Below are 22,362 nucleotides of genomic sequence, written 5' to 3' on the forward strand. Positions count from 1 at the left end.
GTGCAGTTGTTACCTGGAACAGGAGATGATCAGGAACGATGCCTTACGTGTCTGGGCATCAAGCACGCTGAGGTGGCCTTATCGGCACCAATGTAACGCATTAAAAACTTCATAATCTTGGGAAGAAGGAGGCAAGAACTGGCAGACAATCAAACTGAATCTTTAATCATCAAAATAAACACAAAACAAAATCAAACCACAAACTAAAATCCAGGCCTGGTTCTCTCTCTTCCGTCACTGTCGTCGCTCCTGTTTTATATCCTTCCATCTCCTCCGTGGGACTCGAGACCGGTGGGTCGAGCAGGTGTCACTCATTTCCAATCACTCCACCGGCCTCGCTTCGTTCCCATGGCTCTCGGCCCCACCCCACTCGTCACAACATTGCATTTTTTTTTCAGTTGGAGTATTAAGCTCACATCAATTAATTAGCCTTATCTCCACAGAAACACTCAAATAACACTTTGATGTTTTATTAACAAGATTCGGAAGGAGCGCATGAGATACTTAGCCTAATCAACACAGGTGTACCATATTCAAGTAATCAATCCCATAGTATAAATATCGCTGACTTACCTCTATCCATTGGAGGTTTATCAGCATCCCTCCTCCACCCCATCTCCTCACTTTAAGTTCACTTTATAAATAGACCGGGAGGTTCTAGGTTCGGGCTATTCCCGAGCTCGGAGCCCTTCCCCGGACAGCATGCCAAATAAGCAAACCATACCTCAGCTAATTGTATGTAAGCGTGAACTCGTGAATACCCTTATAATGTATTATAAATACAGGCTTCATGGAAAGTGTTACTAAAATGACTTCTTATGTTAAAAACAATGAAGTCCTTCTTATATTTAAAAAGTATCACAAAAGTAACACAATTAGTTACTTTTTTAGGGAGTAACACAATCTTGCAATGCATTACTTTTAAAAGTAACTTTCCCCAACACTGACAATGGAATAAGAATTGTTCAAAATAATGCTTTGTAAGTTATTATTATTACTATTTTTCACCACACAGGAGATTGTAAAAGAAAGACAATGAGTTCAGCATCAAGGCAAAATAAGAAAAAGAAGTAAGTTTTTCACTGAATGTTTTTATGTTTATGATTAAAAGTGAACTGTAAGTTAAGTATTTACGAGTTTATGAAAAAAAGCTAGTAATAAGGCTTATGTTTCACAAATAATCCCAAGCATACTAACACTTGTTTTTTGCATTTTGTGATAAACTTTTTTTTTTTTTTTTCAATGTAGAAATAAATTTGGTGCTACATCTCCACCATTTATTGACTACTTGAAGGAAATTTTGAGAAGGTACCCAGATGGTGGACAAATATTGAAGGTAGGTAAAAAAAAAAAAAATACCTGTACATATTGCATGAATAATTGACCTAAAAAACTTGATTAACAGGCGATCTGACCAATCAACCATCTTGTCTGGCACAAATTAGACAGGAGAGTAGATTAACTTTGGTGGACTTAAACTTGAAAAATTTTGTGTATTGACATCTTTTAGATAAGTTTTAATCTCATCAATGCTGTTTTTAAATGGTAAATGGACTGCATTTATATAGCGCTTTCAACAGACCCTATGGCCATCCAAAGCACTTTACAAGTTGCCTCACATTCACCCATTCACACACCAACGGTGACATGTCAGCCATGCAAGGCGCCATCCAGCTCGTAGGGAGCAGCTGGGATTAGGTGTCTTGCTCAAGTACACCTCAACACTTGGTCAGGTGGAGCCAGGGATTAAACCACCAACCTTCCGGATTGTAGACAACCTACATCAACCATTGAGGCACTGCTGCCCTTTCTGATAATTTGATCAAAAAAAAAAAAAAAAAAAAAAAAAACAGTAATATTGTTAAATATTATTGCAATTATATAGAATATAGAATATTAGTTTAAATTTAATTAAAAAATTGTATGAATAAAAACTGTTCTATTTAATTTTTTATTTATCAAAGAATCCTTAAAAATCACAGGTGCCAAACAATAATAGGCAGCAAATAAATCAACATATTATAATGTTCCCTTTCGAAACTACACTCATATTGGAAAAGCTATGCGAAAAAGTTTTTTTTCTCCTGAACCGAAGACTTTTTTCAATCAAGCAGTGAAACTGCATGGCCATTGGTCTGTCCAGTGCATTAAAAATGAAACAATGGCTCGGCAGCAGAGCTGCATGAGCCTATGGTGACAAAACCCGCAAAAGCACTCCAGAATGGACAAGGCATTCTAGCAACTTTGTTGCAAATGTCTCGCTACTAGTGTGGCTTGTGCAGGGAATCATGCACAATGCAGAAGAGCAATCGGTGCATCACCTGTCTGTGCATCCCCAACAAAAGCTCTCTCTCCCTGTAGCACTCAGATCTGCCGCAGAAGGGCAGTGAGCTGCAAGCTTACTGAGATAGAATGCTCATTCGAGCATGAGTCTTCTCCACTCCACTTGATCTTTTTAGGTAGATTAAAAGAGAATGCTGTCACTAATGACTATTATTACTGACAGCTTCAAATTGGACGTGTCTGGGACACGCCCACACTAAGGCAGCACGCACAGGGACTGACTCCTCTGCTATGAGAGCATTAAGTCTAGAGAATATTTTTTTTTAAAAAGCAATTTTCAGGGAAAACATATTTCCTCTTCTGAGTGTGGGGTCCCCATATGGCAACCTGCCTCTGAATTTAATCCAACCCCTTGTCACACTGGCTAAGGCTTGGCAGGTCATTCCTGTAGTGCCAAACTGGGTGTTGGGGACAATAAAACTCAAATATCCCGAGATTCAGCTGTGTGGTTCCCACCTCAGTTTAGAGCAAAGATGCAAATGTCCTGTGTTTAGAGGTGATGAATTTGCTGGCGATAGGAGCTGTAGAAACAGTTCCTCCAGCTCAGAGTGAGTCAGGCTTCCACAGACACTATTTTCTCGTCTCCAAAAAGGATGGTGGTCTCCGGCCGATGCTCGATGTCAGACACCTGAATCGTGCCCTCATGGAAAGATCATTCAGGATGACTACGCTGAAACAGATCCTTGCGCAGATTTGCTCTGGAGACTGGTTCTTTGCATCTGGCTGCATACTTTTTGGCCTACCGCACTTTTATGAAGTGCATAGAGATGGCTCTCTTCCCTCGGAGACAGATGGGAATCTGCATTCTCAACTACCTTGATGACTGGCTTGATCTGCCCCAGATGGAGGTAGAACTAGTATCATACGGGACCCTCCTCTTCAGCCATCTGGAGTGCCTGGGACTCAGGGTCAGAACTCTGGCCATACGGAGGCTGGCGACCTCCTTCAAACCCTCTCAAAACATTTCAGATAATTCTGGGTCTTTTAAGGAATCCGCTTAAGGGAGAAATATGAATAATGAATCATAACTAGGTATGAGTAATTATGAATATTTAGATCCACTGTAGGCATTTAGTTGACCTCTCAGTGTCAACTGTCTGTCAATTCTATGAACGTTAATTTCCTGGTTAAGGTATGCTACTCCTTGTAGCAAAAATCTGCATGATTAGGGACTTCAGTTATGAGCAAACAATGAACAACTTCGAGTGTGATACAAATAAGACTTTATTAACTATATAATCACTTAAACTAGTCTAACACACACACACACATACAGTGGGCATAAGAAAAAGGGTTCAAGCTTATGCAGTAAAGAGATGAGAAAAAAAGACATGAAGCTTTGATACCATTTGATATTCAGCAGATCTACAGCCTGAAGGAAACATCAGTTTTTTAGTTCAAACACACCTTTGAGGAACCAGGGTTACATACGTAACCTTAGACATTCCTCTTCAGGAACTCGAGCTGCGTCGAGAACGATTGGGGAATGAGAATGTCCACAGCGCCAGACTTTCAAATCTCTGCCTAGTGTGGAAGAGCACAGACAAAAATCGGGCACAACCCGTCCAATGGCCAAACTTCAGAAGGAATGAGTCTTGATCCCCAGGAGAGGGGAGATCAGAGGACTAGGAACTAGGACTAGGAAAGCATCCTGATCACCGCTTAACATAAGCTTCTTCTGGCCGGAGGCCTCAGCCACAGCGCACCATGGAGGAAACATGTAACCAGAGGGTTTCTGCCCACTGACTGGCCACCAAGAGGGGCGCGGTAGGCCATCATGGCCCCACGTAGACCTTCAGGGTGGAATGGGTCAACCCTGCCGAGAGCCTGCAGGAACTCCAGCACTGTATCAACAGGGCATTTATCTAGGTCGAGCTGGCGGTCTCCGCACCAAAGTCGTGGGGGAAGTCGTGGGGAAGTCGTGGCCTAATGGTTAGAGAGTCGGACTCCCAATCGAAGGGTTGTGGGTTCTAGTCTCGGGCCGGACGGAATTGTGGGTGGGGGGAGTGCATGTACAGTTCTCTCTCCACCTTCAATACCACGACTTAGGTGCCCTTGAGCAAGGCATCGAACCCCTAACTGCTCCCCGGGCGCCGCAGCATAAATGGCTGCCCACTGCTCCGGGTGTGTGCTCACAGTGTGTGTGTGTTCACTGCTCTGTGTGTGTGCATTTCGGATGGGTTAAATGCAGAGCACAAATTCTGAGTATGGGTCACCATACTTGGCTGAATGTCACTTCACTTCACTTCACTTCACCAAGAGGTGAAAAGCTTCCACTTCAAGGCATACAGTTTCCTCATTGAGGGAGCTCTGGATTGGAGATCGGACTTAACAACCTCGGTTGAGAGACCAGAAGCCAAGAGTTGTGCCTCCTCAGAGACCACAACTACAGCCTCTAAGCTTCATGCGGGGGCGCACCCTCCACCTGCGAGAGATCTCTCCTGACGGTAACCTCCCATGGAGTGCCGTCAAAAAGAGAAATCAGGCCGAGGCACTCTCGCGACTGCAGTGAGGATCAACTCGATCCAAACAGGTGACATATGGGCCTGCATCGTGGTCGAATCCCACACCACGCCCAAATAGGTGGTTCCCTGTACTGGAGAAAGCACACTTTTCTTGACGTTAAGTCTAAACCCCAGCTCTTTCATGTGAGCGAGAATGAAACCTCGATGCCGAACAGTCATCTGCTCTGTTTGAGCTAATATCAACCAATATCAACCAATCGTCAATGTGGTTGAGTCGTGAAAGTGTGGGGTGAGAGTGCAGGCCGCAAGATCGGTATTGGTAAGCTTTTGCCCCCCAAAAGCAAACCTCAGGAACTTCCGATGAAGAAGTATGGAGATAAGTGCATCTTTTTGATAGATCTTGACACACCAGTCCTCAGACTTGGCCTGTGCAAGCGTGTTGAACTTCAGTCCCCTGACTGATCGGTTCAAGAAGCACAGATCTAAAAAAGGACATAACACCTCATCCTTCCTCGGAACAGTGAAGTAGCGGCTGTAGGACCTGGACTCTGCAACCCAAGGAGGGACCACCTCAATGGCCTCCATCCTCAGAGAGAGTCTACTTCTGTTCCATTACCCGAGCCTGCTTGGGACCCACCAGAACTGGATTCTGTGGCCTCTCACTACAGTGTGCAGGACCCACTGTGACCTAAAGCGGCGCACCGGCAGGAGATGGCCGAACTGATGGCTCCCAGAAGGTTCCAAGCCTCTTAGCACCACAATGTTTCTGGGCAGTAACTGAGAGAAGTGCTCGCCGGAGATCGCTAAGCCCTGGAACACCGGCTGAGTTGGCAGAACGATCTCCTGAGAGCACTGAAGAGAGACGGGCACCGTGTAATGCGGTGTACACCACTCTTCTCCAGAGGGAGCTGGCTCTCAAAACGTCCTAGGCCTTAGACGTCAGGACATTATGATGAAGGCTATCCAGCGAAAACAATGGTCTGCAGAACTGCTTTCCACTAGAAGCCTTCGGCCTGGGAGCGCCACTCTGACTCTAGCGTCTGCCGAGTACAAAAGTGACACCCCCGGCATGAGGGGCTGGAATATGGTTGGGACTGCTCCGCCCAGCAGCCCCTGACCGCCTCAACCTCCTCAGAGGAAGAGAGGTAAACACATGTTCTCACACAAGAAATTACATCCCTAGAGCCCCTGTACATCTAACTTCACATAGTCAGATAAATATGTAATTTTGTTCCTCAGAATAAAAAGCGAGCTCTGCCTCAGAGGACAAAGAAACCGCAGAAGAAGCTCAAGAACAAGCTCTAGATCTAGTGAACACGGGTGGAGATAAGACGAGCCGTCTCCACCCCGTTCGCCAGATCATGTGAGATTCCCGTGATCGCGGTCGCCGCCGTGCCTCAGCAGCAGCACGGCCGCAACAACACTCCTCGGAGCGTGCCCAGCAAGAGAGCATGCAGCAGCAGCGAGCTGTCTGAGAGGGTGAAGAAACCGCGGCGCTGGTTTCCAAGCCTCGAGAACGACCAATAGATCTAGTGAACACGGACGGAGATAGGACGAGCCATCTCCAACCCATTTGCCAGATCATGTGCGATTCCCGCTATCGCGGTCGCCGCCGTGCCTCAGCAGCAGCGCGACAGCAACTGCAAGATCGCATGCACGGACACACTCCTCAGAGCGCACTAACTTAACAACAATAATAATAACAAATTATAAATAAATAAAGATCACATGACCACTATCAGTCCCCCCCTTCTGTGCCCAACCTGTCAGAGTTGAGTTGGTCCACAACAAGTACGTGAAAATGTGTAATTTTTTTAACAGCTACAGAAAATTAATCAAAATGGACAGACGTCAATTTAGTGGTTTTGCAAAAAGAAAGTTAAAGAAAGACAAGGAATGCTAGTCATTTAGCTACAATTTGCCCTCTCGCGGCTTTAGACTGTAATGTTTTCTCTTGGTTCTTGGTTCCAAATAAATGCGATTTATAGTCCAGTGCAACTTATATATGTTTTTTTCCTTTTCATGACGTATTTTTGGACTGATGGGACTTATAGTTAGGTGCGACTTATAGCCCCGAAAAATACGTTAGTTGGACAAGTTAATAAATTACATTTGAGAAATCACCTTAATGATGTCTGAAGGGGGCAGGGGCACCACACTGTCTTAATGTGGCCCTGCACTGATGAAGTCATATGTCAAGTCAATATTGATGCGCAAGCATCATTTTTATACTCTGTCATTATTGGTATTAAAATGCCGCCATACCAAAGCCTGGCACAAGCATAGCGTGGTTTTTAAGGCTCTTAGATCAGAATCTTCTCCTGGAATTCCTAAATCTAAAAGAACCGCCTGATCTGGTGATCAGTGATCTGTATAGGGGGATGATGTCACACCCTCAGGATCTGAGGTCTTGCATATGAAATTGGATTGGTGGGTTAAAGAGAAGAATCTTTAATAATAATTATTCTATAAAATATCAGGAGCTGATACAGAATGCAGAAGATGCCGGAGCTTCAAAAGTAGTGTTTATTCACGATGAGAGACATTATGGGACCCACAGCTTGTGGACTGAAGAGCTTGGAAAGTATCAAGGTATTTACAAACACTGGGAGGAGATTCAAGTCACACTAGACTCAAAATTATTTTATAGCCTGCAACAAAGGGTTTTAACGTGTAGGTCTATTCATGTGTTTGCATAACCATCCTTTGTTGTTGTATCATATGGCACAACTATGAAGATTTCTGGAGTTTTGCAGCTTATCTTCTGTTTTGTAAACGGGAAGCAGTTTTGAGTTCTGAAGTACTTTTTATTTAGACATTTTTCGCCATTAATGACTGATATCTGTGCTCTAACCCCTTTTGAAAAGCTCCAGTCTCCATGATTGTATCACAAGCTGTATCTCAGATATCCAGAACTAGGTCAAAATCAATGTTTAGTCCTAAAAAATAGGCTTCAAATAAGTGTAAATGTACACATGTATGGGAGACACGTTTAATTTTTTTGTCTGCTAGGACTAGTACTGAAATATTTTATTATTCTATTCAAAAGACTAAATTTTAAAGTTTTATATTTGTTAATTTTTTGTATGATCAGTCATTTGTAACTTTGATCTGGCAGGACCCACTCTCTATGCTTTCAATGATGCAGCCTTTACAGACGAAGACTGGGAGGGTATTCAGAGAGTTGGCAGAAGCATCAAACAGGATGACCCAACGAAAGTTGGAAGATTTGGGATCGGTTTTAACTCTGTTTATCATATTACAGGTAAAATATGTTACATTTCCAGACTGGATCATATTTTTTTGCATATTCTACTGGCTGCTATTTAGAAATCCTACAATATTGCTTGTTGATTTATGTAGTGTCAACATTTTAAATGTCAGTCAATGTCTTTTTAACTATATATCACATTATGCAATCTAAGATAATGATTAAACCAATTTTTTTTTTTTTTTTTTGTATCTTCAGCTTTGTGATGGTTAGCATACTAACAAATTAGCTTAACAGAATGATGTATAATATTTTAACAATGATTTTTCTTTTTGAATGCTGATATGCTGTTAAATTGTATTGTAGGGATCACAATAAAAATAAAACTATGTTACAGATTACAGTTAACGTTTTTGAAGGTCAGTCTACTGTTAATAGTAAAATGCGATATTGGACCTTTAATTGTGCATTGTCCCTTTTTTTCCATCAGCTAACACTCATCATCCAAGTTAATCATTAAATACGTAACTTTTTTATTTTACATTAGTACTAATAAAGAAAATGCAGCAGTCACAAGCGAGCAACAACCTCAACATTTCTTTCTCTTTTATTTCTCACTTCTTTCACCTCCAGGTTATTAGTGATACCTAGTAGCAGCATGTTAACATAACAGAACATTTTAAGATGCAACAGTAACTCTAAAAATAACACATTTAATAACAATTTTAAATTTAGTATTTAGCCAATCCCTAAACTGTTAACTGTTGCACTGATTTAGAGATAAAAACTAATGTAATATTGCCTTATTACATTTGCATTAACATAATGTTTTAGATGTGCTAAATTTAAATCTAAACTCAAAACTCATCTATTTAGTTGTGCATTTATTGAATGAGCACTGTGCGATGTCTGAACTGATTGCACTGTATTTTACGTATTCACTGTATTTAATGTAAAACCATTTTCTATTTTTAACTGTTTTAAATTTATTTTAAGTAAGTCATTTTTTAAATAATTTCCAAAGATTTAAAATAGCTTGTTTTATTTTTGTTCATGGTTATTTTACTTTCTTTTATGTAAAGCACTTTGAATTACCATTGTGTACGAAATGTGCTATATAAATAAACTTGCCTTGCCTTGCCTTATTGTATTGACTAGTATTGGTGTATTCCTAATTATAGTGTATTATAACAATCAACAATCTGGTTGCATTGACTTGATCAGCAGCAACATCAAATTTGACAAACAAAGGCACAACACTAGTGATGTTAACAATATATATAAAAAAAAATCTTTTTTTTTTTCAGACTTGCCATGTGTCTTCAGTTCTGAACACCTAGCCATTTTTGATCCACAAAAGATGATGTTTGGAGAGGATGAAGAAGGCTATCGATGGTCTTTGAATGACAAAGAGGACAGAGAGAGCCTTTTGAACTTGAGAGATCAGTTTCAGCCCTTTCAAAATATTGTCAGTCAAGTCAACAGTTGTTCCTGGGAGAAGGTCATCAGCGAGGAGCAATACTTCAAAGGAACACTCTTCCGTTTCCCTCTGCGTAATGAGGCTTCTGAGATCTCCGATAACCTATATGACTCCGCAAAAGTTACCCATCTATTTGACAGTTTCACTGCTGATGCAGACATCAGTCTCCTTTTCCTGAGAAATGTGTCATCGATTACTTTGCTGCATATTGATGCCAATGGCCTCTGCAACAATAGGCTGAAGCTGAAAGTTTCAGTGACAAATAACTTTATTACTGACCATTCTCATATCAAGCAGGAATTGTTTGACAGAAAAACATGTTTTAAAACTGTATCACAGATTTCCCAGCAAATGGAAGAAACAAAGTTCCAGTGGCTTGTGACAACTTGTATTCTGAAACAGGGATATTTACCAGGGATTGACTCTCTAGCTAATAAGCTGAGCTTCTACCCTCAAGCTGACATGGCGTTTCAATTAGATGAAGGCAGATCACTTTGCAATGGGCGGCTAAGTTGCTTTCTGCCACTTCCAAATAATGAACCAAACAAAACTGAACTTCCCATTCACATCAATGCTTGCTTTGGCCTGACAGACAATCGGAGGTTCATCAAGTGGCAAGAGGAGGATCAGAAGAATGATGAGTCTGCGATCTGGAATGAGCTGCTCACAAAAGAGTTTCTTCCACATGTATATCTCATGATGATTCTAGATGCTATTCAGTTATCAGTAGACTCAGCCCTGCCTTCCCACACTGTGTACAATCTTTGGCCTGACCTATCGAAGACTGTACATAAAGAGAGATGGCATGAAGTTGCAATAAATACTCTGAAAGGTCTATTTAAATACAAGATCTTTCACTCTGCTGATGATGAGCAAATCTGGGTATCTGTCTCAGATGCAGTTTTTCAAGGAAACAATATACAAAGTGACACAATGTCTGCAGTGTCAAAATTGTTGATTGCTGAAAGAGAAAACCTGGTCACAGTCCCAGAACATGTTTTGAAAGATGTTCAAGAAATCTTCCCTGAAAGTGACACCTTGACATGGGTGACTCCATCTTATGTTAGAGATGTCCTACACAGGAGGGAGGCTGAAAATCTCACTAAAGATGACAAATACGCTCTTCTTGAATTTGCTCTCAGTGATGAAAAGTACACAGAGTTACAAGGACTGAAGCTTCTGCCTTTCAGCGATGGAACCTTTACTTCATTTGGCAATGGAGTGCAGAACACTGTTCTGATTGACAATGAGAGGTTTCCAAGGTAAGGTTTTACATAATCTCTTTCCTACTTGCATTCCTTAGTGTCTTTATATTGTGTTGTTAAAGTAGTAATAATCTGTTTTCTTCTCCTTCTTTGTTTAGAACATTGCTGCCATTTTGTAAAGAATGGTTTTTACCCAACGATCTGAGCCATTTTTGCACTATGCAACTAAGGGAACTGGCAACAAGGAGTAAGAAAATTGTTTAATATATTTCATCAGGAATGCTTATAATAATGTAAAATTCATGTTTAAAATTAATGTGTGTGTGTGTGTTCCAGGCATATACAACATAATCGAATTGGATGCACAACATGTTGTTGCACTCATGAGGAAGCACTTACCAATGGACTGGAAAGTTATCCAAGGTCACGTGACATGGAAAACAGCCGAAGTTCATCATCCTCCAAAGAGCTGGCTGGTTGAATTCTGGAAGTTTCTAAGCACTGAATGGAATGACTTAAGCAGCTTTATTGACATGCCTTTGATACCAACAGAGCCACTGAGGAGTTCAGGCAATTCTGTATTGTTAGCAAGGTTGCAGAGTAAAACAACTTTGATCTTTCAGAGTACCACAGGGTCCAACTTGCCAGATAATGTTCAGAAAGTGTTAAGGATGGTGGGATGTACAGTCATAAAAAGAGATGAATGTCTTAGACATAATTGCATTGAAAGTTATGTTTTACCAGCTTCACCAAGAAATGTTCTACAAGTCTTTGTAAACTCAAACAGAGACCAGGTCATCAAAGCCATTGCCTCTGCTTCATCAAATGAAATAGATGAGTTGAACGTTTACCTCTCTTCCTTGGATTCTCTCTCAATTGCTGAACAGGACCTACTTTCCATGTTGCCTATCTTCAGAATGATGTCTGGGAAATATGTTGCTGTTAAATCAAAACAAGCAGTTTTTTCATCCACCACTCCAGCCATTCCAGATGATCTCCCAATACCTGACACAATTGTACAGTGTGCAAATGTACCTGATCGCAGACTTTTGACTCTACTGGAAATTAAAATTTTGGATTCAGCTGAGGTGGCTGTTCATTTGGTTGACTGCATTAGGACAGGCTCTTGCAAAAATGGTGAGGAACAGACAATAATAACCTGGATACTGAATAATGGTAGCATTCTATTCTCACACAGTGAGCAGCTGCTCACAAAAACAAAAAGTTTGAGTTTTATTGAGACAACTCAGGGAGAATGCAAACAAGCCTCAAATGTTTTTGATCCAAGAAACAAGACATTCCAGGACCTTTTCGAAACAGATTTCTTTCCCCCACCTATTTACACACAGACCCAGGAAATGTTTCAGAGTTTGCAACGTCTTGGCTTAAAGATGGACCAAAAAGAAATATCACCAACAAACATACTCCAAGTCATAAATCATATTGATAAGATTTGTGTTTGCTCACCAGATAAGGCATTCACAAAAGCGCATACACTTGTTCAAGTGCTGAATCAGAATGATTTATTTTCAAAATTTACCAATATGCAGATGGAAGAGCTAATGCAAAGGCAGTGGGTGCCCTGTGAAAATCCCACGTTTTTGAATGAAAGCATGTGCAGAAATCTAAATAGAGGTTTCTATAAGCCTCCTGAAGTAAGAGATTCAATGTATTCTTCAATTGTTGGATATGTAATGCCACTTACTGCTGAGCTGACAAGACATGTCTGTAACCATCTCGGACTTTATGACCCCCCTCCTGCTGAAAAAGTCCTGGAGAACCTCTCTGCACTGAGGTCAATGGTCAACGCAAATTCAGACTTTCAGTTTAAAACCGAGCTGCACAGTATCTATAAATTCATGCAGGACAACATGACAAGTTTCAGAGTTTTAATGGAAACAAAATGTTTCCCCTGGATCTGGAATAACAGTGAGTTTGTCTGCCCAGGAGATATAGTTTTAACCTATCCTCTTGGATTGGATCTAAGCCCTTACATCAAGAAAGTGCCTGAAGAGTTTTTGCAATATGAAAACCTGCTAACAAAATTTGGTTTGAAGCAAACAATGTCTGATGAGGAGATTGAAGACATACTTCATGACATAAAACACAGAATTGACTGCAGGTGTCCTCCTCATGGAGACTCGACAGAACTTAAAGTGACACTTGCCATTCTTGAATGGATGCGAAAAAATGAGAAACATTTAAAGGACGGCACACCTGTGCCTGTCATGGCACAAAACCAAAACTTTACTCTGAAATCTTTGTCCAAAACAGTCTTCTGTGACATCAGTGCTGAAGGACTTGAAGACCTGAAACAAGACAATGAGGAAATCTATGTAATTCATGAGGAAGTTCTTCTCCTCACTGCAAGATGGTTGAAAGTCCCATTCTTAAGTACTCACATCTTAAAACCACAGTCCATACAAGCAGAGCAAGAGTTCTTTGGTATAAAACAATATGGACAATCTGAACCAATAACTCAAAGAATTAAGAACATTCTTAAAGAGTATGATGAAGAAAGTGACATTTTTAAAGAACTCCTACAAAATGCTGAGGATGCTGGGGCAACTTCGTGTAAATTCCTTATTGACTTCCGAAAACACAGAGACCCCCCCGAAACCCTCTTTGATGATGGAATGGCCCTCTGCAATGGACCATGCCTTTGGATCTATAACAATGAGCTCTTTTCACAAGAAGACTGGGAAAACATTGTCAAAGTGGGGTCAGCATCAAAGGAAAACACAGTTAAGATGATTGGAAAGTTTGGTCTTGGATTTAATGCTGTTTACCATGTGAGTGATATTCCCTCAATTTTGAGTGGGGACAGCCTTCTCATACTTGATCCAAATGTCACCCATTTGAAAAAGCACATAATCAGCAAAGGAAACCCAGGAATTAAACTCAACCCATTCCAGGAGCGGCTGTACAAAAGGTTTCCTGGACAGTTTAAATCGTATAAAAGCATTTTTGATTGTGATCTCTCATTGCAAAACAGCAAGAAATCTTATAATGGCACCTTGATTAAATTACCATTTCGCACTCTGGAGGAGGCAAACAAGTCAGAAATAAGTTCAAAGGTATATGACGAAGAACGCATTCAGAGTTTGAAAAATAATTTGACTGAAAACTCAGAAACTCACCTACTATTTCTGAAGAGAATTAAATCTTTGTCCCTTCAAATTGTCCCTGAAATGGCATCGACTCCTCCACAGGATGATCAGATTCAGACTCCTCTCAAAATATCCAGAGAAGTCATTACTTCATTTGCTGTCTCTGACACATTTCCCCAAGAGTTCAAGAGCACTTTCAGAAATACTGATATCACATACAACAACATTATTGATGTCAACAGAGCACAAATTGTTAAAATAATTCAAGAGCACTCAGAGAGATCCCTCACACAGTACTGGCTTTTGCATTCATGTTTTGGAACACAGGATTCTTTGCAAATATTCCAGGAAAAAACTGATCAAGAGCATGTGTTTTCATTTCCAATTGGAGGTGTAGCTGTACCTTTGCATAGAGAGGCAAACACTAAAGCATGGTACCCTGATGAAAGCCTCATTGGCCAGGCTTTTTGTTTTCTTCCTCTCTCAATTGAGACCGGTCTGCCAGTCCATATAAATGGGAGTTTTGCAGTCACATCAAATAGGAAAGGCCTATGGGAAAAAGGAGTGAAGTCTGAGTGGAACAAAGCTTTGCTTAAAGATGCTGTAATTTCTGCTTACCTCACTACACTGCTTGAGCTGAAGAAAATGGCCCAAAATGGACATGTCCAGAACTATTTTTTCTACACATTCTGGCCTAACATAGAGAGAGTAAGCAAAACATTTTTACCCCTGGTTGAGGCTTTCTACTCAGCAGTTGCACTGATTGGCAATGGTAAATCTCTGGATCTTTTTAGCAATGGACATAATTGGTGTTCTATGGACAAGGCAAGATTTCTGAATCCAAAAATTGAGAAGAACCTAGCAGTTGGAGACATAGCCATGAAAGTGGTCTTGAGCTTGGGAGCTTCTTGTGTTGTTTCTCTCCCAAAAGGGGTAAGAGACAGTTTCTATTATTGTGGCTTTAAGGAAATGATCAAACAGAAAACAGTCAACTGGCCTGAGTTTTACAGCATTGTGTTAAAGAACTTGAGTGCTGTGGACACACATAACAGTAATTTGCTTGTTCTGAATGCCATTGACTTGAATGATCCTGATGTTGATGACCTGTTAAAAAGGTACCCTTGCATTCCAACACAGAAATGTCAGAAGCTTCAATATATCAAGCGTCTTGTGAATCCATCTGGCAAAGTGGCTTTTTTGTATGAACTTGAAGAGGGGCGCTTTCTTGAAGGAACTGCAGATAACTTTCTCTCACCAAAAAGGATTCAACGACTTTCCGATTTAGGAATGCTGAGTGACCTCCTCCCTTTAGAAGACACCATAGAAAAAGCAGGAAAGATATCTAATTTTTGGAAACAGGATAAATCTAAATTTCTTAAATGTCTTCAGCCTCTCATGCAGTCAGTGAAAGACTCCTCAGAAAATGTGAATTCTCCGCACTGGCTCACACTGTCTCAAATACCATTCCTTCCTGCCTTAGCTCCTTTAGTTCATCAAAACAAGATCAACACTGTTCTTAAAAAACCCTCTGAAGTGTACATGGACAGTTGTCGTAATTTAGTAAGCATGACAGAATTCACAGTTGATCATTCAAACCTTCAAATGCATGGTTGTGATTCAGTTCTTCAAAAACTGAGAGTACAAACAAGTCCATCAATTGAGACAGTGCTCCAGCAGCTGCTAAACGCACACCAACACTGCAATGCATTTGAAAAAATGGCGCTCTTCAACATTGCTCAATCTAGCTATGAATACCTCAACTCTTACTTGTTGGAACAAAAAGATCCCAATCCAATTATTGGCCATGCTAAATCATTTCCATTCATCTTCATTGAGGATCACTTTGTTAATGTTAAGGCAGTGGCCAGAAGTGAAGAATTTGAACAGAAACCATATCTCTATGTACTTCCAGTCATCTTCTCCAATTTTGAGAGGCTCTGGGACTGCATTGGTGTCAAAAAACAATTCACAGAAGAACAATTTGTTACTGCACTTGAGGAAATGAAGATTTTATATGGATCTCACCCTCTTTCCACTTCAGACCTCCATAATTGTGTTGCAATACTCATGAATGGGCTGTACAAAATCAAAAAAGAAAAGCTTACAGACTGTCTCATACCTGATGAGAGCGGTGTGTTGACATCTTCTAAAGAGCTGAGATTTAATGACAGCCCATGGATGCCTGTCTCGGCTGGTGTCAAGCTCTCCCATGAGCTGATACCTCGGCCTGTGGCCTGTCATTTTGGTGTAATGACAACAAGACACCATACTCTGAAGAATCATTTTGTCAGTGAGTTTTCCCTTCATGCCAAAGAGTTTGGACAAACTGAGAAACTAAGTGTCAGAATAAAACATTTAATTGATGCATATCCATCTAAAAAGGATATTCTGAAAGAGCTCATTCAAAATGCAGATGATGCAGAGGCAACAGAAATTCACTTTGTGTGGGACAAAAGAAAACATAGGACAGAAAAGATATTTGGAGAGAAATGGGAACTGGTTCAAGGACCGTCACTTTGTGTGTATAACAACAGAATATTTTCTGACGCTGATTTGCAAGGTATTCAGCAGCTGGGTGAAGGAGGCAAACATGGGACTTTAGGGAGAACTGGGACATATGGATTTGGCTTCAATTCAGTGTATCATCTCACAGATTGTCCATGTATCTTGACCAGTGACAAATGGCTCTGCATTTCTGATCCAAATTTAAAATATCTGGAAGGTGTAACAAAACAGTCCATGGGCTGCATGTTTTCAGTGGAAGATGAATTTAAAAAGTCTTTTGAAGATGTTTATCATACCTTTCTTCCAGAAATGTTTGATCTCAGTTTTGGAACCATGTTAAGGCTCCCTCTCAGGACAGAGCAAATGGCAGAAAAATCTGACATATCTAGACATACAGTTACAGATCATGACATGAAAGAACTTTACTATGCCTTGAAAGAAGATCCTGAAGGACTAATTCTCTTCTTGAAACACATCACAAAAATACAGTTTTCAGAGATTTCTGAAGATGGAAAACAACCTAAATATCCTTTCATTATCGAAAAGAAATACAAAGAGGAGAGCAGCATGATACACAAGGTAAACTTTCATAGACATGCTAAAGAATTCCTCATGTCAGGAACAGCAGAACCCTGCAAAACCATCTATGAAATGCAAATCTCATCTGGAAAAAAACAAAGCAAGTGGGTTATTGCAGAGTGCTTTGGCTTCTCAAACCAAATTCAGAGAAAAAACAAACACAGTTATTTCAAAGTTCCTCAAGCTGCTCTGAGTGCATGTTTGAGTAGCTCATTTAACTACAAATTTACTGGTAGGGCATTTTGTTCTTTGCCCTTACCTGGACAAACCGGTTTACCAGTTCATGTGAATGCAAATTTTGAAGTTGATTCTTCTAGAAGAGACTTATGGAAAGAGGATGGTGATAGTCTGAAAACTGAGTGGAACCAGTCGCTGAAAGTAAACATCATTTCACCACTTTATGCTGACCTCCTGTTACATCTCTGTTCACACATGAAGAAAGATACACCTACTGATCTTGTAGTCCTCAAGACAGAGCTTACGTCTTCTTGCCTTAAATACTTTCCATGCATTTCTCAAGAAGTAGACAATGTCTGGCATGAGATGATTCATGAGGTCTATAGATCAATCAACCATTGTGGCCTTCCTGTCATACCTACGGTGCACGCTGTTCCTGTTTTACAAGATACAGATATACAAAAATACACAGTTACCTGGAGCAGTGCAACTAAACCACATACAGAAAAATGTCCATATTTTACAACTGAAGACCATGATGGAATTTTCAACATTTTAGATGACACTGGAATGAATTTAATACCATACACTTCTAAAATTAATGAAATAAAAGTTAACTTCAAATTGGCTGGTGTGAATGTGGCAGAAATCAATGCTTCAACAGTGATTAAATTCTTGAAGCAAAGATCACTGAATGATCCTTCCCAGACAACTGGTAGTTTGCCTTTGCCTATCAACCAGACTTTGATCAAAAACAAAACAAGATGTTCAAAACTTTTGAACTTCTGCTTGACAAATGTCAGTGAGGAAAATGTCCATGTCATCAACGGATTGCCTCTTCTCCTCACACAAGATCAGATGTTAAGAGTCTTTGACACTAAATCCCCAAAGCTGATATCAAGATTTAGCAGTCTTTTCCAAGGACATCAGGAGATGTTTGCAGATGTTTCTGACGATGGAAATCATGACCAAATTATGTATGATGGAATGTTTATTAAGGGCTTAACAATTGATGTTGCAGCAACATATTTGAAACCACAACTTGAACAATTGCTCAGACAGTCATTACCTGATCAAAGATGCCAGCTCTACAAGGCAGATAAGGAGACAATCAAATGGCTGAAAACTTTATGGAGCTTCTTTAATGATGATGATGATGATGGTGATGATGATGATGAGCAAAATGAAAATCTGAATGTATTCAGTCAGATAAAAAAGCACTTTGAGGACAGTCCTATATTACCAGTAATCTGCCCCAGTCAGAATGACACATGTTTCTTAGAAACAATGAAGAACATATCAAAAGTAATTCAGTATAAAACTGGAAAAATAGAAACCATTCTCATAAAACTGGGGTTCATGGAAATATACTGTGCCTTTTTCACTCATCTCAGTTTTAAATTCCGTCACAGGTATATGAATCCAGAACTCCTGCAAACAGGAGACAGCAGTGGTGTTTTGGAGCAGGTTTATCATGTACCACATCCGCAGTTTAAGGAGCTGTCTAAAGATAATTGTGCAGATCTTCAGTGCTTCTTACAGTATGGTATCAGAGATTCCGATAACAAGAGTCAATATGTGTCAATGCTCAAATCTTTGCCCTTGTTTGAGTCAATATCTGGAAAACGGGAAAGGATTGATTCACACAGTAAGGTGTTCATTCTAAATTCTCAGCATCAGAATGATTTTCCAAATTTGTACCAGGTCGATGGATGTGACAGTCTCTTCCTCAAGCACAGCTGGGTGAATTTAGGACTGGCAGAACAGCTAGAATTTGAGATTCTGAATGATTTAGAGTTCTGTGTACGGTTCATTCTTCCTTCTGTGCACAAGATGAAAGCGGCCAAGCTTCTTGATTTCATGCGGTTGTTAATGGAACTTGGACCAGTGGATAACTGGATTGTCTCTGCATTGAGAGAGGTCAGATTTATCCGAGATATCCATGGTTCTCTTCAAGTGGCTTCATACTTTTATGATGACACTGTACACCTTTATAAAGCAATGCTTCCAAAAGAGAGATTTGTGCCCAAAACCTTTTGGGACAATTTCCAAGGAAAATATACTGAAGCATCTAAATTGTTAAATGACCTTGGATTGAAACATGAAGTGTCTGATAAGGAAATCATTGAGTTTGCAAAACAAATTGAATCTGAAAATGGAGACAACACTCCTTTAAAAGTTCTCAAGAAACGATCACAACTTCTGTTTAAGACTGTTTTGTCAAAGAGTTATAACACAAACTCTAATTTAATGAATAGAGTTGCTAACATTAAATTCATCTTCCCAGTGCAAATTCAGCAATCACTTTGTGATTATCACAAGCCCTTTGCTCAAGAGAGGCAGCTTGTTGCAATCAATGGATCACTCATTGACAGAGACCGTGATAACCAATATCTGATATGGACTTCTATGCCAATCATACCCTTAGAAAACTGCTCTACAAAACAAGTAATGAAAATGATGGATGCCGGAGCATTGGAGACTCCACCCCCTGGAAAATTGGCTGCTAATCTAAAAAACATCTGTAAATCTCAGTGCCACACAGATGTTCTGCTTAAAACAAGAACCAAGGTAATTATCAAATCATACGCATACCTGCAGTCAATACATTTTGATGTCTCTCTGTTCTCAGACCTTCCCTTTATCCTTGTGGAAAATGACACAACCCTTGTGAAAGCTTGCCAGGCAGTACTTTCACTGTCGGATGAGCATGAGTTTAGGCCTTACTTGTACAGCATTTCCTTAAATTATAATAAATTTAAAGACTTCTTCAAGAAGATTGGCATAGAGGAAAGGCCCACCATTGACCAGTATAGCACTGTTCTTCAAGAAATCTATTCAGATAGCTCTGACAAAGACAGCCTTCAGGCAAACCAGCAGAAAACTGTGAAACGTGTTGTACAACAGCTATTTTGCCTGCTGAAAGAGGAACAAAATAAATCTTTTTTTCACAACAACCCACTTTATCTTCCTTCAACAGATGGAAGACTATATGAATCCAACACTTTGTTTTTCAATGACACCGTCTTCCAGCCCACAAGACTTGAGGATCTTTTGGAAACCAAGCTGAAACTGCTAGAAAATTTTTACTTTTGTCATCTTGGAAATGATCACTATGAACATAAAACATTGTTGCAGCTCCTTCCAGAGCATGTCCACCCCAAACTTCTCTCAGATGCAATTTCTGAAAACCTGGAGGAAACAAGTGTCCAATATTGCGATTATGAAGGGGGGTGTGAATTCAGTGGCTTGTTTGACAAGCACTTGTCTTCTGCTCCGTTTCTTCATGGACTAGTCTGTCTCATCAGAGAAGAGGAAAAAGGTGGGGTTTCACATTCTGAAGCTGAAGAAAAGTGTGAAGAAATATTTTCTAAGATTCAAATCATCTGTTGTAAAACTCTTCAAACTGAGCTTCTGTTGAACCTTGTGCCACTAGAGGGTAGTAAGGCTGAAACAGATGTATATGTGAAAAAGCAGCAAAATGGATGCAGTTTCTACATAAAACACAATGATGACATGTCCCTCAAAGTAGTAAATGAAGTTAATATGTGTCTTTCTAAAGAAATCAATGCTCTTCTAAAGAACTGTTTGACCACCTCAAGCCTTCTAGTCCTTGGACAACTTTTGCTGTGTGACAACATGGAGGATGTTGAGAAAACATTAGCAAATCATGAGATTCACAACAGTGGCCACAAGGAGGATGAACATGGTAGCTTACCAAAACCTGGATGTTGTATACCTGAAGAATGGCATGACTGCCTTGACATGAACTTCTTCAACAACTTTGAAAGTGGAGAGTATGTTGGCTTCAGCAAGGACAATTCTGGTGAATATTTCTATGCCATTGTCATCGAGCGAATGGATGATCAAGCCAGACAATTTCCTACCAGTTATAAAATTCAAGTTGGCAGTGATGACTTCATTGAAGTAAGCTCTCTTGACCTTTACCAGTTTAAAAGGGAAAATAAGGTAACTGTACCAAAAGGGTCTACTTGCACAGATATTGAACATCTTTTGACATTTGGGCCTCCACCCAAAATAGTCTTTCCTGAAACATTGGAAGAGATCAAAAGAGAAATTGACCAAAGCTTAAACGAAATCTGGAAAATGTCAAGTGAGGACAAACAAAAAGCTCTCAAACGTCTCTACCTCTGCTGGCATCCAGACAAGAACCCAGACAATGAAGCACTTGCCACAGAGGCGTTTAAATACTTGCAAAACAGAATTGAGGAACTACAATGTGGGAAAACTGCACACAGCACATCCTTGAACTGGAGAGATTTCTATGACATGTGGAACACAGAGGCACAAAGTCACAGGAGGGGACGTGAGAGGTTCTATCAGAACTATTCTAGAAGGAGCTATAACTTTTATTCATACCACAGAGAAACTCCAAGGCCAAACAGAGGAGAGGCAAAACGCTGGTATGAACAAGCTCAATGTGATATCAAAGCAGCTCATAATGACACTAGAGAAGATAGTTCAGAGTGGTGTCTGTTTAAAGTGCATCAGGCTGTGGAAAAAGCCCTGATAGCAGCGATGTACAGGGGAAGTGGACACCAACCCAACAACTACACAATTACTAGCCTTGCTCAACAGGTGTCCAGTTTCAGTTCACAGCTGGGCTCTTTAATGAACACCGTGAGGCAACTGACTGACCTTGGTGTTGATGACAAAAAAACTCAATATCCAAAATATCACCAATTTCCTCACATTCCAAACAACCAATTTGACATCAACAATGCCAGAAGGGCACTGGATATTGCAAAAAAGCTTTTAGAAAAAATAGAAGAATACATATCTTGAAACATTTCAAATCTACTGTTCTGTAGAGGCGGTCATTAGGATCTTTCTGGGATCTGTTTAGCACAACTAACATACACACTGGAAATTCTTAAATCTCTGTAATCATGTTTTGATAATAGTGAATCTTGCTATTGGTTTGCTTAATATTATATGCAACATTTATATTACTCCATGCTGGATATTATTGTAGCAAATAGCAGAGCAAGGCATGAGCAATGGCATGGTCATGGGTTCAATTCCCAGGGATTGAATAAAATGAAATGTTTTTATCTTAAATGCAATGTAAGTTTCTTTGGATATACTGAATATTCTTGTAGCAAACCGCAGAGCATGCCATTAGCAATGGCATGGTCATGGGTTCAATTCCCAGGGTCTGAATGAAATAAAATTATTATCTTAAATACAATGTAAGTTTCTTTAGATTTTCTAAAACATTTCTGCAAAATGTGCATCACATTAGAAATACAAATGTCAATGTCCA

The 22,362-nt window shown here is 40.1% G+C and overlaps 1 protein-coding gene across 1 annotated transcript; it reads left to right on the plus strand.

Annotated features, from left to right (window-relative positions):
- Positions 1–1,035: 1,035 nt before the first annotated feature.
- LOC113108090 (sacsin-like) lies at positions 1,036–22,361 on the plus strand. Its single transcript, XM_026270907.1, has 7 exons — positions 1,036–1,070; positions 1,249–1,336; positions 7,289–7,400; positions 7,927–8,073; positions 9,327–10,761; positions 10,863–10,951; positions 11,041–22,361. The coding sequence occupies exons 1-7, from the start codon at positions 1,036–1,038 to the stop codon at positions 21,879–21,881; spliced, it is 12,747 nt and encodes a 4,248-aa protein (XP_026126692.1). The 3' UTR covers positions 21,882–22,361.
- The last annotated feature ends 1 nt before the right edge of the window (position 22,362 follows it).

The sequence above is a fragment of the Carassius auratus genome, chromosome 9 (genome assembly GCF_003368295.1).
Source record: "Carassius auratus strain Wakin chromosome 9, ASM336829v1, whole genome shotgun sequence".
Taxonomy (NCBI): Eukaryota; Metazoa; Chordata; class Actinopteri; order Cypriniformes; family Cyprinidae; genus Carassius; species Carassius auratus.

Excerpts from the sequence above, each read along its gene's own strand:
- LOC113108090 (XM_026270907.1), top strand. The coding sequence starts at position 1,036 with ATGAGTTCAGCATCAAGGCAAAATAAGAAAAAGAA. Across the intron at positions 1,071-1,248 it reads AGGCAAAATAAGAAAAAGAA|AAATAAATTTGGTGCTACAT; the intron begins GTAAGTTTTTCA and ends TTTTCAATGTAG. Across the intron at positions 10,952-11,040 it reads AAGGGAACTGGCAACAAGGA|GCATATACAACATAATCGAA; the intron begins GTAAGAAAATTG and ends TGTGTGTTCCAG.